The sequence below is a fragment of the Sinocyclocheilus rhinocerous genome, unplaced genomic scaffold, assembly GCF_001515625.1.
Source record: "Sinocyclocheilus rhinocerous isolate Xijiao unplaced genomic scaffold, SAMN03320098_v1.1 scaffold655, whole genome shotgun sequence".
NCBI lineage: Eukaryota > Metazoa > Chordata > Actinopteri > Cypriniformes > Cyprinidae > Sinocyclocheilus > Sinocyclocheilus rhinocerous.
The window spans coordinates 424,629-438,453 of NW_015646377.1; the positions used below are offsets into that span (position 1 = coordinate 424,629).

The 13,825-nt window shown below is 42.5% G+C and overlaps 1 protein-coding gene across 1 annotated transcript in view; it reads right to left on the reverse strand.

Annotated features, from left to right (window-relative positions):
- The window catches only part of mycbpap (mycbp associated protein), an 18,567-nt gene continuing 4,742 nt past the window's right edge, over positions 1-13,825 (reverse strand). Inside the window, exons 6-19 of the mRNA XM_016511813.1 lie at positions 12,838-12,953; positions 11,132-11,282; positions 10,938-11,041; positions 7,954-8,057; positions 7,771-7,879; positions 7,073-7,241; positions 6,188-6,375; positions 5,921-6,067; positions 4,680-4,787; positions 4,337-4,464; positions 4,171-4,271; positions 3,998-4,098; positions 957-1,070; positions 1-515 (exon numbers count right to left, since the gene is read on the reverse strand). Of these exons, the coding sequence (XP_016367299.1) occupies positions 432-515; positions 957-1,070; positions 3,998-4,098; positions 4,171-4,271; positions 4,337-4,464; positions 4,680-4,787; positions 5,921-6,067; positions 6,188-6,375; positions 7,073-7,241; positions 7,771-7,879; positions 7,954-8,057; positions 10,938-11,041; positions 11,132-11,282; positions 12,838-12,953 (1,724 nt within the window). The 3' untranslated portion in view covers positions 1-431. The remainder of the gene's footprint in view (positions 516-956; positions 1,071-3,997; positions 4,099-4,170; positions 4,272-4,336; positions 4,465-4,679; positions 4,788-5,920; positions 6,068-6,187; positions 6,376-7,072; positions 7,242-7,770; positions 7,880-7,953; positions 8,058-10,937; positions 11,042-11,131; positions 11,283-12,837; positions 12,954-13,825) is intronic.

A 13,825-nucleotide genomic window follows, 5' to 3' on the forward strand; every position in this document is an offset into this window, starting at 1 on the left:
TGCTGTATTACTAAATAAATAAATAAACTCTTTATTTTAATTATTTTATTTTCTGCATGTATGTTGCTGCAGTTTTCATAATATACTGAAGTATTTGCAATTGAAATGTTTATTTTAGCAGAAATATACAGATACCTTTGAATGGTCATTAATAAAGACGGTCAGATAGATACAGCAGGGTATAGTGATGAGAACCAGCTAAACCTTCAGCCATTTGGGCTTGAAACGCTTGATGGACAAGCTTATAGATTATCTCATAAATCATAAACTGAATCATCTCATTCAGTTGTTTCAGAACGGCTAGTTTAAAACTCACATGCAAACACATCCAGAAACACACCAAAGGTTCTTCTTGACAGGAACATTACATTTACTGACATGTGCAATTAAGATCGGACTCTTTAGACAGTAAATGAAGACAGACGGAAGTATTAATATGCTGTCTGAGGAGTGTGTTGAGTGTCATCGAGTAAATCACACAGAGAATCCACCATCCTCTCCATCAGCACATACACCTGAAACACACACACGTTATGACTAAACATGACAGTATGAATCACGACTGGACGTGTGGATGCGTGATCAAACATCACGAAGGAGTGTGTGAGGGTTTGAATGGCTCTGTGTCATAAGTGTGTCATGACAACACAGTCACCTGCTATAGTCACACAACTATTATATATACATATATTACTGTTCATTACTGTTATATTTCTATTTCAAATAAATGCTGTTCTTTTGAACGTTCTATTCATCAAAGAATCCTGAAAAATAAGTTTTCAGCACTGATAATAATCAGAAATGTTTCTTGAGCAGCAAATCAGTATATTAGAATGATTGTAATGATCACAGAAATAAATTACATTTTAAAATATATTCATATAGAAAACAGCAATTTTAAATTGTAGTAATTTTTCACTGTGTTTACTGTATCTTTGACTATAATGCACATGTACCTGTGTGTGCAGCAGCGCTCTGTATCTGTCCTGTAGTGTGTGTGAGTGATCAGCAGTAAAGCTGGAGTCTGTCTTCCTCTCCTCTGGCACATGTTTCCTCATGCTCCCACCTTCCTACACACACACACACACACACACACGCACGCACGCACACACACACACACACACGCACACAGAGGGCATTAAAAGCACTATCTGTAAGTGTCAGAGCGTAGAGAGTCAGTCTGAGTGTTTATACTGCTGCTGTGTGTGTGTGTGTGTGTGTGTGTGTGATAGAGAGACAGATCAGAGAGAGAGCGAGAGAGAGACAGGTTCACACTGTTAGCGGGTGTGAAAGCGTGCAGCTGTCCTGCGCTGAGAGCGGTTAGCATGCCACCCACAGAGCGTGAGTCAGCGAGAGACGCGCACTAGTGAGTGAGCATCACAGGCGCCGTACAAACCACATGCTTCACTCTCTGAACAACACTGACAGCTCAAAGACTGATACTTGATGGTTATTCGGGTCTTCTGGGTGGTTGTTACACAGTTAATAGGGTTTTGCGAAGACGTTCTTGGTGGTTGCTAGGGTGTTCTGAGTGGTTGCTAGGGCATTCTGTGTTGTTATGCAGTTGCTAAGGACTTCCGGGTGGTTTCTGAGATGTTCTGGGTGGTGCGAGCATATTCAATTCTGAGTGACTAGGTGGTTGTTATGCAATTGATAGGGTTTTTGCTGAGACATTCATGGTTGCGAGGGTATTCTGTGCTGATGCTGCACAGTTGCTTGGGAGATCTGGGTGGTTGCTAAGATGATCTTGATGATTGCTAGGGTGACCTGACTGATTGCTAGGGTATTCTGGGTGGTTTATGTGGTAACTAGGGTGTTCTGGGTGGTTGCTAAGATGTTCTTGACGGTTGCTAGGGTGTTTTGACTGGTTGCTAGGGCATTCTGTGTTGTTATGCAGTAGCAAAGGACTTCTGAGTGGATGCTAATATGTTCTGGGTGGTGTGAGCATGTTCTGTTCTGAGTGACCGCTGTTCAGTTGCTAGGGTGTTCTTGATGGTTACTAGGGTCTTCTGGGTGGTTGCTATGAGGTTTCTAGAGTGTTTGAGGTGTTTGTTATGCAAATGATAGGGTTTTGCTAAGACATTCTTGATTGCTAGGGTGTTTTGATTGGTTGCGAGGGTATTCTGTGCTGTTGCTACACAGTTGCTTGGGAGTTCTGATTGATCTGGTTGCTAAGATGTTCTGGCTGATTGCTAGGGTGTTCTTGGAAGCTGTTATGTTGTTGCTTGGTTGCTCTGAGTGATTACTGTGCAGTTGCTAAGGTGTTCTGGGTGGTTGCTAAGATGTTCTTGGTGGTTGCTAGGGTGACCTGACTGGTTGCTATGCAGTTCTTAGGGTGTTCCGGGAGGTTGCTGTAGTAACTAGGGTGTACTGGGTGGTTGCTGTGCAGTTGCTATGGTGGCACACAGAGGGCATTAAAAGCACTATCTGTAAGTGTCAGAGCGTAGAGAGTCAGTCTGAGTGTTTATACTGCTGCTGTGTGTGTGTGTGTGTGTGTGTGTGTGATAGAGAGACAGATCAGAGAGAGAGCGAGAGAGAGACAGGTTCACACTGTTAGCGGGTGTGAAAGCGTGCAGCTGTCCTGCGCTGAGAGCGGTTAGCATGCCACCCACAGAGCGTGAGTCAGCGAGAGACGCGCACTAGTGAGTGAGCATCACAGGCGCCGTACAAACCACATGCTTCACTCTCTGAACAACACTGACAGCTCAAAGACTGATACTTGATGGTTATTCGGGTCTTCTGGGTGGTTGTTACACAGTTAATAGGGTTTTGCGAAGACGTTCTTGGTGGTTGCTAGGGTGTTCTGAGTGGTTGCTAGGGCATTCTGTGTTGTTATGCAGTTGCTAAGGACTTCCGGGTGGTTTCTGAGATGTTCTGGGTGGTGCGAGCATATTCAATTCTGAGTGACTAGGTGGTTGTTATGCAATTGATAGGGTTTTTGCTGAGACATTCATGGTTGCGAGGGTATTCTGTGCTGATGCTGCACAGTTGCTTGGGAGATCTGGGTGGTTGCTAAGATGATCTTGATGATTGCTAGGGTGACCTGACTGATTGCTAGGGTATTCTGGGTGGTTTATGTGGTAACTAGGGTGTTCTGGGTGGTTGCTAAGATGTTCTTGACGGTTGCTAGGGTGTTTTGACTGGTTGCTAGGGCATTCTGTGTTGTTATGCAGTAGCAAAGGACTTCTGAGTGGATGCTAATATGTTCTGGGTGGTGTGAGCATGTTCTGTTCTGAGTGACCGCTGTTCAGTTGCTAGGGTGTTCTTGATGGTTACTAGGGTCTTCTGGGTGGTTGCTATGAGGTTTCTAGAGTGTTTGAGGTGTTTGTTATGCAAATGATAGGGTTTTGCTAAGACATTCTTGATTGCTAGGGTGTTTTGATTGGTTGCGAGGGTATTCTGTGCTGTTGCTACACAGTTGCTTGGGAGTTCTGATTGATCTGGTTGCTAAGATGTTCTGGCTGATTGCTAGGGTGTTCTTGGAAGCTGTTATGTTGTTGCTTGGTTGCTCTGAGTGATTACTGTGCAGTTGCTAAGGTGTTCTGGGTGGTTGCTAAGATGTTCTTGGTGGTTGCTAGGGTGACCTGACTGGTTGCTATGCAGTTCTTAGGGTGTTCCGGGAGGTTGCTGTAGTAACTAGGGTGTACTGGGTGGTTGCTGTGCAGTTGCTATGGTGTTCTGGGAGTCTGCTATGCAGTTGCTAGGGAGTTCTGGGTGGTTGCTAAGATGTTCTTGATGGTTGCTATGCAGTTGCTAGGGCGTTCTGGGTTCTGGTTGCTAAGATGTTCTTGGTGATGGCTAGGGTAACCTGACAGGTTGCTAGGGTGTTCAGACTGGTTGCTATGCAGTAACTAGGGTGATCTGGCTGGTTGCTAGGTGTTTCTCCCAGTCTGTGTGATTTTGTCAGCTGTGTTCTGCTCCAACAGGTGCTGTGAGGGAAGCGCTGTGTGTGTGTGTGTGATGAGGTTTGCTGTCCTCTGCTGGTGAGCAGCATCACCTGCACTGCTCTGGTGTCCTCCAGCTCTCTGACACTCGTGCGTCTCCTCTCGTCCTTCATCAGCAGGGCTCCTCCTCTCAGCTCCTCCTCCTCCTGCTCAGCTGCAGATCAGTAAGGTTAATGTCAGACCTCAGTCTTTCATGAGTGTGTGTGTGTGTGTGTTTTGTCCTCACAGGTGTCAGTCCAGCTGTTGTTCTCCTGAAGGCCCAGCAAGTGTCTCAATCTCACAGACTCACTGACCAAACCGTCCAGCAGCTCCCTCCATAACTGCACACTGCACACACACACGTCACCATCATCATCTTCATCACGTGGTGTGTGTGTGTGTGTGTGTCTCACCTGACGTTCTGCGCTGTCACAGGTGCGCTGTGTATCTGTGGCCGCTGCAGCTCCAGGATCAGTGTGTTAAAGCGGCTCAGACTCGTCTCTCTGCTCTCGCCGCTGCTATCAGACACGGACAACAGCGCCTAGTGGACAAAACACACACACACACACCGAGTTCACTTAAACATCGTTTACTGTCCCTCATGACACTCCAAACCTGAGTGAGTGACTCTTTCTCTGGTGAGATGTTTAGCAGAATGTTCACGCTGCTCTTTTCCATGCCTTTTGGTTCTGGGGAGAGCTGAGCGTTCTCAAAGCACATGCAGTCAGTTGATATGAATGGGCATTGCTGTGGTACCTGTCCGAGTGTGTTCAGTGACAGATCCCACGGCGGAGTGGCTCCTGACCCACTGACCTGCTCCCACAGGCCCCGCAGTGCCTCCACAGGCTCACGCCGGTACTGCAGCTGCCGAGAATAACACAACCAAAGCCAACTGTAAACCGTCAGAACAATATGTTTCTGCCGCATTCGTTTTGCCAGGATATTCTGTCAGTTCCAGGTTCAATAAGGCTATTCTCCGGCAGGAACACGAGGGACCGACACATGCTGAGCTGTACCCAGAGACTTAGTCATGTTCTGGCCTAAATGACACGACTCGAGCAATTATCCGCTTAATGGAGCTGATTATGGCCGTTTGTGTGGAGGCGAGCGCATGTTTAACAAGACCGAACGACAAGCGAAATCTAGAGGAAAAGTCCAAATGTGAGGCTGAAGTTTGTGCATGTCGTAGTTTCCTTCCTGCTTATGAATGGAAAATAAATAAATTATGAAACTTTGGAAAACAAACACCACTGGCCAAATATAATACATGACTCCTTTATACAGTGTCCTGGCTGAATGACTTTGTTATTGCTTCCTTTCATATTAAAGATGATTATTATTGTGGTTATGATGCAATGCTTTATGGTGCAAATATTGCTCAATGAACAGCAGGAAATACGGCTAGATCGGAAACAGCATTATGTTTATTATGTTGATTAAATGTAATCATCTTGTGAACTAAAATGCACCACAGTGCTGTTTTGTAATTATATATGCTTATAATGATGAGGAGAATCTTTTCATCGAGCTGTTATTCAGGGCTGATGAGGATCTCAAGGTTTTCAGGGTAAATCGTTAGCGTCTGACTCACGGCTGCGGTGAAATCTAAAAACTACACAAAAATATTGTTATCAATTAATTAATTATTTCATTAATATATTTTAGATATTATTTTTCATTATATAGTTAAAAGTTATCTATAAAACTATAAAAGTTTTATAGTTAAAAAAATCAATAAATAATTCCTACAGCAACTGATGCAGCCCAATAACTGGACTTTTTATATGCATATCTGACTTTAATTAATTAATAAATTTATTTTTTAACAATGCAGCAGCTTTAAACACGGCTCATCCAATAAGATTTCAGAGCTATAAATATCCGTTTCATAATGTGGTTTTGCCATATAGTGACTATAGTAGGATATGAGTGGCGTCCTGCGGAGAGATCGGTGTGTGTGTGTGTGTGATGGTGTGTATGTTGCTGTGATCACGTACATGAGGGTTGAGCGTGCTGAACAGCTCCTCGTCTGTGATGCAGAGATCAGCAGGAGAACTGGGCCGTTCTGGAGTGTGAACTCCTCTCAGAAGATCCCTGACGATCCGTCCACACAGTGACACAGACACTTTCTGCTCCAGCTCCTTCTGCACACACACACACACACACACACAGACACACACACACACAGACACACACACACAGCATCAGTTTAAATGAATCAGTGTTTTCATTGCTTTAAATGAGACACACACACACACACACACCTCCAGTGCGGCTCTCTGCTGGGCGCTGTTGTCCTGCTCTAAAGCCACGCCCCTCAGAGTGACCTGCAGTGAAGCTCCGCCCATCAGCACCGGGTGTGTGTGCAGACGCCAGGCCTCAGTCATGATGCCCGCAGACGCGCTCTTGAAGATGAAGCTGATGTGTTTAGTGCAGCCGGGCAGAATCACCGCTGACAGAAAGCATCATATATGAGTTTACAAAAGAGAGAACAGAGGATCATGGAATCAAATTTCTGTTAGAGATTTTACATGTAAATAGTCTGTATAATATTGAATATGTACACTTTGATGTATTTAAAAAATACATCAAAGTGACAAAATGTATTTAAAGGGGTCATAGGATGCCCATTTTCCACAAGTTGATATGATTCTTTAGGGTCTTAATGAAAAGTCTGTAACATAGTTTGGTTAAAATTTCTCAATGGTAGTGTAAAAAACACCTTTTTTACCCAGTCAAAAACAGCTCTTTTCAGAGCACGCGGTTTTGTAGCATTTTCCTTTAAATGTTAATGAGCTCTGCTCGCCCCGCCCCTCACTTCCGAGCTGCTCTCTGAGGGACTGTTTACTTTATTCATCTGAAACTTGCTAATTAGCACATTATTAGGAAAGGCGATTTGCAAAGATTCATTAAAAAAACCTTACACTCACTTCTTCTGTAGATGAGGCTGGATCACGAATGATTTGCGCGAACATAGACGCATTTACAGGTATGTAGATCGGGGATGCATTCCCTTCAAAAACAAACGTAATCCACTGCATCTTTACTCAGATGTCGGGAGTAAATGATGACTGCTATGTTCATTATTACATCCAAAAACAGAAGACCTCATGAGGTTTTCTGATGTCTGTATGTGTGTGTGTGTGTACCTGTAGTGCTGTTGAAGTAGAAGTGTTGAGTGAGTGTGTGTGTTTGCGTCAGTCTCTCCCAGTTGTAGTAAATCGTGGTACTTCCTTCATTCTTTAACTCCAGATAAGCGCTCACACTCTGTCCTGTGACCGTCTCAAACATCAGCCTGACAGAGACGCCCTCCTGCCCCTGACACACACACACACGCACGCACACACACACACACACACACACACACACAAGCACGTTACATACTGTATGAGTGGAAATCTTGTATGTTTATACTACAATGATGAACTACTTGGGACTGCAGTGTTTTACAATGGTTAATGAGTGTTATACTGTGCGTTACTCCACCAACTAGATGTTTGAGTGGCATAATGTTTTAAAAAAAATGTCAGCATGATAAAAAAAAAAAATTTAATTCAAAAGTTTGAATCTGTTCAGTTCAAGGCTTAGTTACATTATTTACAGTTGCCAGGCAACATTTCAAATCCATTAAAAAACAGTTTGTTCAGAATTTCCCAGTTCTGAAGGTTGTTATTACTTCATCAACATGGCAACATTACGAATCATTGAACATTCAGATGGAGTGTCTTTGACTGGTTCCTCTCTCTGAACTGGACATATAGAGTGGTGCTGAGTGACTCATGTGGTGATATAAGATCTCCCTCCTGCCGCCCACCTCAGACCCGCAGTGCTGTTTCTCTCTTCATACCTGGTGGGAGGAAGTGCTGCCGGTCCAGAGCGCCAGATCTCCACAGACCCTGAGAGCGGGACGCAGCTCCACGTCCATCAGCACGTCCTCATACAGCTCCAGAGGAGCTCTGGAGGAGAACACAGACAGGTCAAACACAGAGCAGTCACATCAGGATGAGAGTCACGGGAGATAGAGTCGTACTGGTTCTCCTTCTGCTCTTCATCCTCGTCTTCTCTCTCATCCGGCAGAGGAGAACGTGAAGATACGGGAAGACCAGACCCGACCACCTCCAGACCATCAGCCTCCTGAAACAGCACAGATCAGAGCTCTGAAACATCTCAACAGCTTCTCATACACAACACGTCAGACTCCAGCGGAGATGTTTCTCCACAGAACAACTCCTCAGTCATTTCATCCACACTGTCTTACTGTATGACGACTAGTGACTCATTTGTGTCTGTTTTCAGTTCTCCCAGGAGAAACATCCGAGACAGACTACATTAGAGATGTGAGATAAGAGTTTCAGTAAATCCACTGAGGAATAAACCCTCGAGCTGAACGTGAGTGTTTGTGATGATCAGCTGAGAGGTTTTATTTTAGAAAGCCGAGCTGTTTAGAAACCAGATCTGCAGATGAGCTGCGGAAAAGTACAGCGAGTCCGATGAGGACAGACAGAGTGAACCACACACACACACACACACACATACACAGCTCATCTTCTCACACTCAACTAATGCAGCTCAAGAAAGCAGAAAAGGCAGCACACAGCATGTTTATTTTATTAGGATAATAATAATATATAATATATATATTGGCAAAAGTATGTGAATCTTTGCTTTCAGTATCTGGCGTGACCCCCGTTTGCCGCTCACAGATATGTAATATTGGATCATTTTCCTGAGTAAATAAATGACAAAGTATATATTTTCATCTCATTTGTTTGATTGGATTCTCTTTGTCTACTTTCAGGATTTGTGTGAAAATCTAATTATGTTTTGGGTCATATTTATGCAGAAATATAGACAATTCTAAAGGGTTCACAAACTTTCAAGCAGCACTGTATATACAAAACACTGATAAACAAACAATAAAATACATTAATAAAACATTTATACATTTTATATACATCTTTATCTTACACACACACACATATACAGCTAGATAGAAAGACAGACAGACAGACAGACAGATAGAGAGAGAGAGAGAGAATAGTATGGAGTACTATATAGTATAGAGTAAATATAGAAATAATAGTAATAGCAATTATTAGCACAAATAGTATTATTGCATATATGCAATATATATATATTGTATATATGCAATAATACTATTTATGCTAATATGTCATATATATATATATGACAGTCTGTGCACCGAACACTGTCCTCATTCTTCATCTCATCTGACGTGAGTCTGATCTCAGATGACAAGCTAGTGAGCTTCCTCACCGTCTACACAGTCAGCTGCCTTCTAAAGGTGCATCAAACTGAAAAGTGTGTGCAGGGATTCTCTTCTCCAACACACGACAATGACAATGTCTCATAAAGAGAGCATGATTTAGCTGTCTACCTTTTGAAAAAGTGCTAAAGGGTCTATATGTGTAACAGAAGAAAACATCCGGTGTCTCATCACTAGTGCTGATGTGCTCCCAGAGCTGGTGTTTCTGTGATAATGGCTAGTAATCACTGCAGGAGATGCGTGGATCTGCTCTCCGGGGGATGATGGGTACATGTGTGCGTCTGAATACTAATACAGATCACACTATAACAACAACAACAGCATCCTCAGACTCACACTCGGCCCATCCAGATGAGTAATGAGTGGAGAACATCACATTAACCTGGAGAAGAGACGCTCATCCAGTATTTAGGTATCACATGCGCGTGAATGCCATATGCTGCTGAAGTCTTTTAGCAAGCTCGCGTGAGGCAGCGCTTTTAGCGGCGGCACGTTTCACACGTGCAGGTATTGATTGGGAACTGACACATGTGAAGGCAACACTGCTAACGAACATCTTCAACCTGTCAATCCCTCAGGATTTCTTTGCTGTGCTTGAAACGGCTGAAATGACTCTTCTTCTTTCTCTTCTTCACAAAAGATCTGGGACTCGTTTGAAACCCTCAATGTACAGATGTCTTTCAAACTTTGTTCTGAAGAGACTTTCTGCTTTCATCAGCTTTATATTACAAGAACATTAAGATTGCAGTTTGAACATCTTCCATCAACTTATAGAAGTGTTCAAAGGTTTAGAGTCAGTAAGATGTTTAAAAGTCTCTTCTGCTTATTAAGGCTGCATTAATTTGATCAAAAATACAGTAAAAAGGTGAAATGTTTTCTATGTGAATATCTGTTAAAATGTAACTGATTCCTGTGATCAAAGCTGAATTTTGAAACAGTCTTCAGTGTCACATGATCTTCAGAAATCATCCTAATACGCTGATTTGCTGCTCAAGAAACATTTCTGATTATTATCAATGTTAAAAACAGTTGTGCTGCTTCATATTTTTGTGAAAACTGTGATATATTTGATTTTCCAGGATTCAAAGATCAATAGAACGTTCAAAAGAACAGCATTTAAAAAAAAATAGAAATCTTTTGTACATTATAAATGTCTGTACTGTCACTTTTGATCAATTTAATGCATCACTGATGAATAAATGTATTATTTCAAAAAATTAAATCTTACAGATGCAGTATTTTGTTAGAAATGTTTGCCCTACAGAATCTAAGTGAAATGTACAGTCTAAATGTTCAAATTCTAATGCAATTGGCAAATGCTTCAATAGAAAATGACTTATTCGAGGTTACATTTCAAGCATTTCCTGGGAATCAAACCCATGATCTTGGCATTGCTTGAGTCTGTTTGAGTTACTGAATGTGTCTATTTGTGACAATTGCACATGCTGACACAACCAGACAAACACCTAAAAGTGCCTAACTCTCCTTCAGTGTTCATTAACTGTGAACAGGGTTTCATGCAGTTTGAGCGTCAGTTACACATGCATTCACATTTTGAGCAGTTTCTGCCTACATATCAGGACCAAATGTCCAAAGAAGGACAGAAAATCCTCAAATCAGCGACAGCAGCTTCCATAAACATACTGAATGAAGTCTTAATGGCTGTGCAGAAAGGCAGAAATGTTCAGAAAGCGACGGTTCACAGAAATCAAAGCCGTGTGTCTTACAGGAGGACTGAAGTCTCTCAGCACGTCCTTGAGCTCATGAAGCCGCTGCTGCAGGTACAAACCCTGATCCCAGCCGCCGTTCACCGCCTCACACGCCACATTACCTGCAAACACACACAGACATCACACCGCCGTTCCTCATATGTTGTGTACGTGAAGATTGTGTGTGACAGGCTCATGTTGATCATGTGTACCTGACTCCAGGCGTGTGCTGAGCGGCTGAGCCACGCGTGTGACGGCGGGACGCTTTCCTCTCTCGGTTTGCGTGAGAGTGGCTGTGATCCCGCTCATCTCGTCCCCGTAATGCTGCGGGACGCTCCAGAACTCACTGCCCACACGGTGACCCTGAAACACACGCGAGGAACAATCAAATACAACACGAGATTCAGCACACGATGGACAGGAGAGTGCATGAAACCGCTTTCATTCAGTGTGAGATTCATGTGCTTCAATGCAAGCTGACTTATACATTATACAAACTGACAACTCAGTAAACCCACACATTTGGTCATAAAAATGTTCCCTAGGAATCAAACTCATGATCTTGACCTTACAGCATTATCTACTAGTCGAGCTAACTGTGCTCTGGTATTAGAAATAAGCCTTTTTATTAAAAGCCAATATCAGCCATTATGTGTCATTTGTCATACTTTTAGGAAGACTGTGTGAATTAAAATAAATGTCCGAGGAGAGTGCATGAAACCGCTTTCATTCAGTGTGAGATTCATGTGCTTCAATGCAAACTGACTTATACATTATACAAACTGACAACTCATTAAACCCACACATTTGGTCATAAAAATGTTCCCTAGGAATCAAACTCATGATCTTGACCTTACAGCATTATCTACTAGTCGAGCTAACTGTGCTCTGGTATTAGAAATAAGCCTTTTTATTAAAAGCCAATATCAGCCATTATGTGTCATTTGTCATACTTTTAGGAAGACTGTGTGAATTAAAATAAATGTCCAAAAGTTTGGAGTCAGGAATTTGTCTTCTTTTGTTCATCGAGGACACATTAAATTGCTCAAAAGCGGCAGTGAAGACATTCATAATGCTATACAAGATTTCTAGATTGTGTTTTCAAATAAATGCTGTTCTTTTGAACTTTCTATTCACCAAAGAATCCCGAAAAGTTAAATGTATCACAGTTTTCACAAAAATATACTGTTTGATAATAATCAGAAATGTTTCTTGAGCAGCAAGTCAGCATTTTAGAATGATTTCTGAAGGATCATGTGACACAAGACTGGAGTAATGATGCTGAAAATTCAGCTTTGATCACAGAAATAAATTACGTTTTAACAGATTCACATAGAAAGCGGTTACTTGAAATTCTAAAAATATTTCACATTTTTACTATATGATTTGATCAAATAAATGCAGCCTTGGTGAGCAAATGAGACTTCAAAAACATTAAAAAATATTCCTGACCTCAAACTTTTGAACACTAATTACCAAAATGTGGGGAAATACATCACCACAGGAGCACTTTTTTTTGCCCACATAATTGAAATCTCTGTGCATTTGTGTCAGAGGCTTCAGTTAAGTGTGCAAGTGAAATAAATACAGCTGAACATCATTTTAGGATTAACAAAGCTGGCTCCGATGAATGTGAACAAACTACTGCAGAAAAGTTCTCCACTATAAAAGCACTAAATATAAGAAGTGACTCAAATAACTCCTTCCTGGAAACATTCCAGGTTTAGTCTGAACTCAAGTCAAGAAGATATATGCAGCTGAGGAGTCCCACGATCGATCTCTGCCCACATGCTGTGATATAACACTTAAATGATGCATGGAGACGGTGTTGTGACCTCCAGTGCCTGTGAAGGTCTTCTCGCTGCTCGAGATGGACACAGAGCAGGTTTGACACAGTGTAAAGGGGATGGAGCCTCACATGTCCTGCGCTGAGAGCGGGCAGCGCTGTGCTGATCAGATCCCTCTGCTCCTGAACCCGTCTGAATGTGCTGGAGCGGTTCATCAGTAAAGACCCCGCCGGCTTCTGCAGGAACCCTGCGAAACACACAGTATGAGATCCGCACATGACGACAGGAGCAGCAGCCGCCACATGGGCCCTTTGTGCTGATGCTTTAGATCAGATGAACATCATCATAACACACTATTACTGCAAATAATCCTGTTACAAAACACCCCGTCTGATGTGTGTTTGAGTGTTTTATGTAATGACACACACACACATAAAGGTTCGCTATAGGAAACGGCCTTTGATTCGGACTGGAGTGGCTGCAGTCTTTACTGACTCATCACTTCAGCAAAGCTTCTCTTCTCCTTATATGGAGACCAGAGGAGACCGACTAGTTATATAAACATACAGCAGCCCATCAGACACAGACTTATTTCAGGCATTCGAAACTCAAAACGCATCATTTCAGTGGTTTGAGAGCAGTTTATCTACATTTAACAAATATGTGACCCTGGACCACAAAACCAGTCATAAGGGTCCATTTTTTTAAATTGAGATTTATACACCATCTGAAAGCTGAATAAATAAGCTTTCCACTGATGTATGGTTTGTTAGGATAGGACAATATTTGGCTGAGATACAATTATTTGAAAATCTGATGAGTATATACCAGTATATATATATTAGGGTTGGGCCGATAGACGATGCCATCGTCCATCGCCGATGGCTGATAGACATCACGATGTTGAGCCGGCATCGCGATACCACCACCCCCCCGCAATCTGCCGCATCCCAATACTGTGTTCAGAAAGAAAATTACACGTAATACGGAACCCCTAAAGGGAATAAATACGCGATGGGAGGAAAATATATATTTCTGTATTTTCTCTTGCAGTTATATCATTGGGCAATTATACTGTATATAAATTGCGGGCATCAGGGAGCCGCTATTATGCCTGGC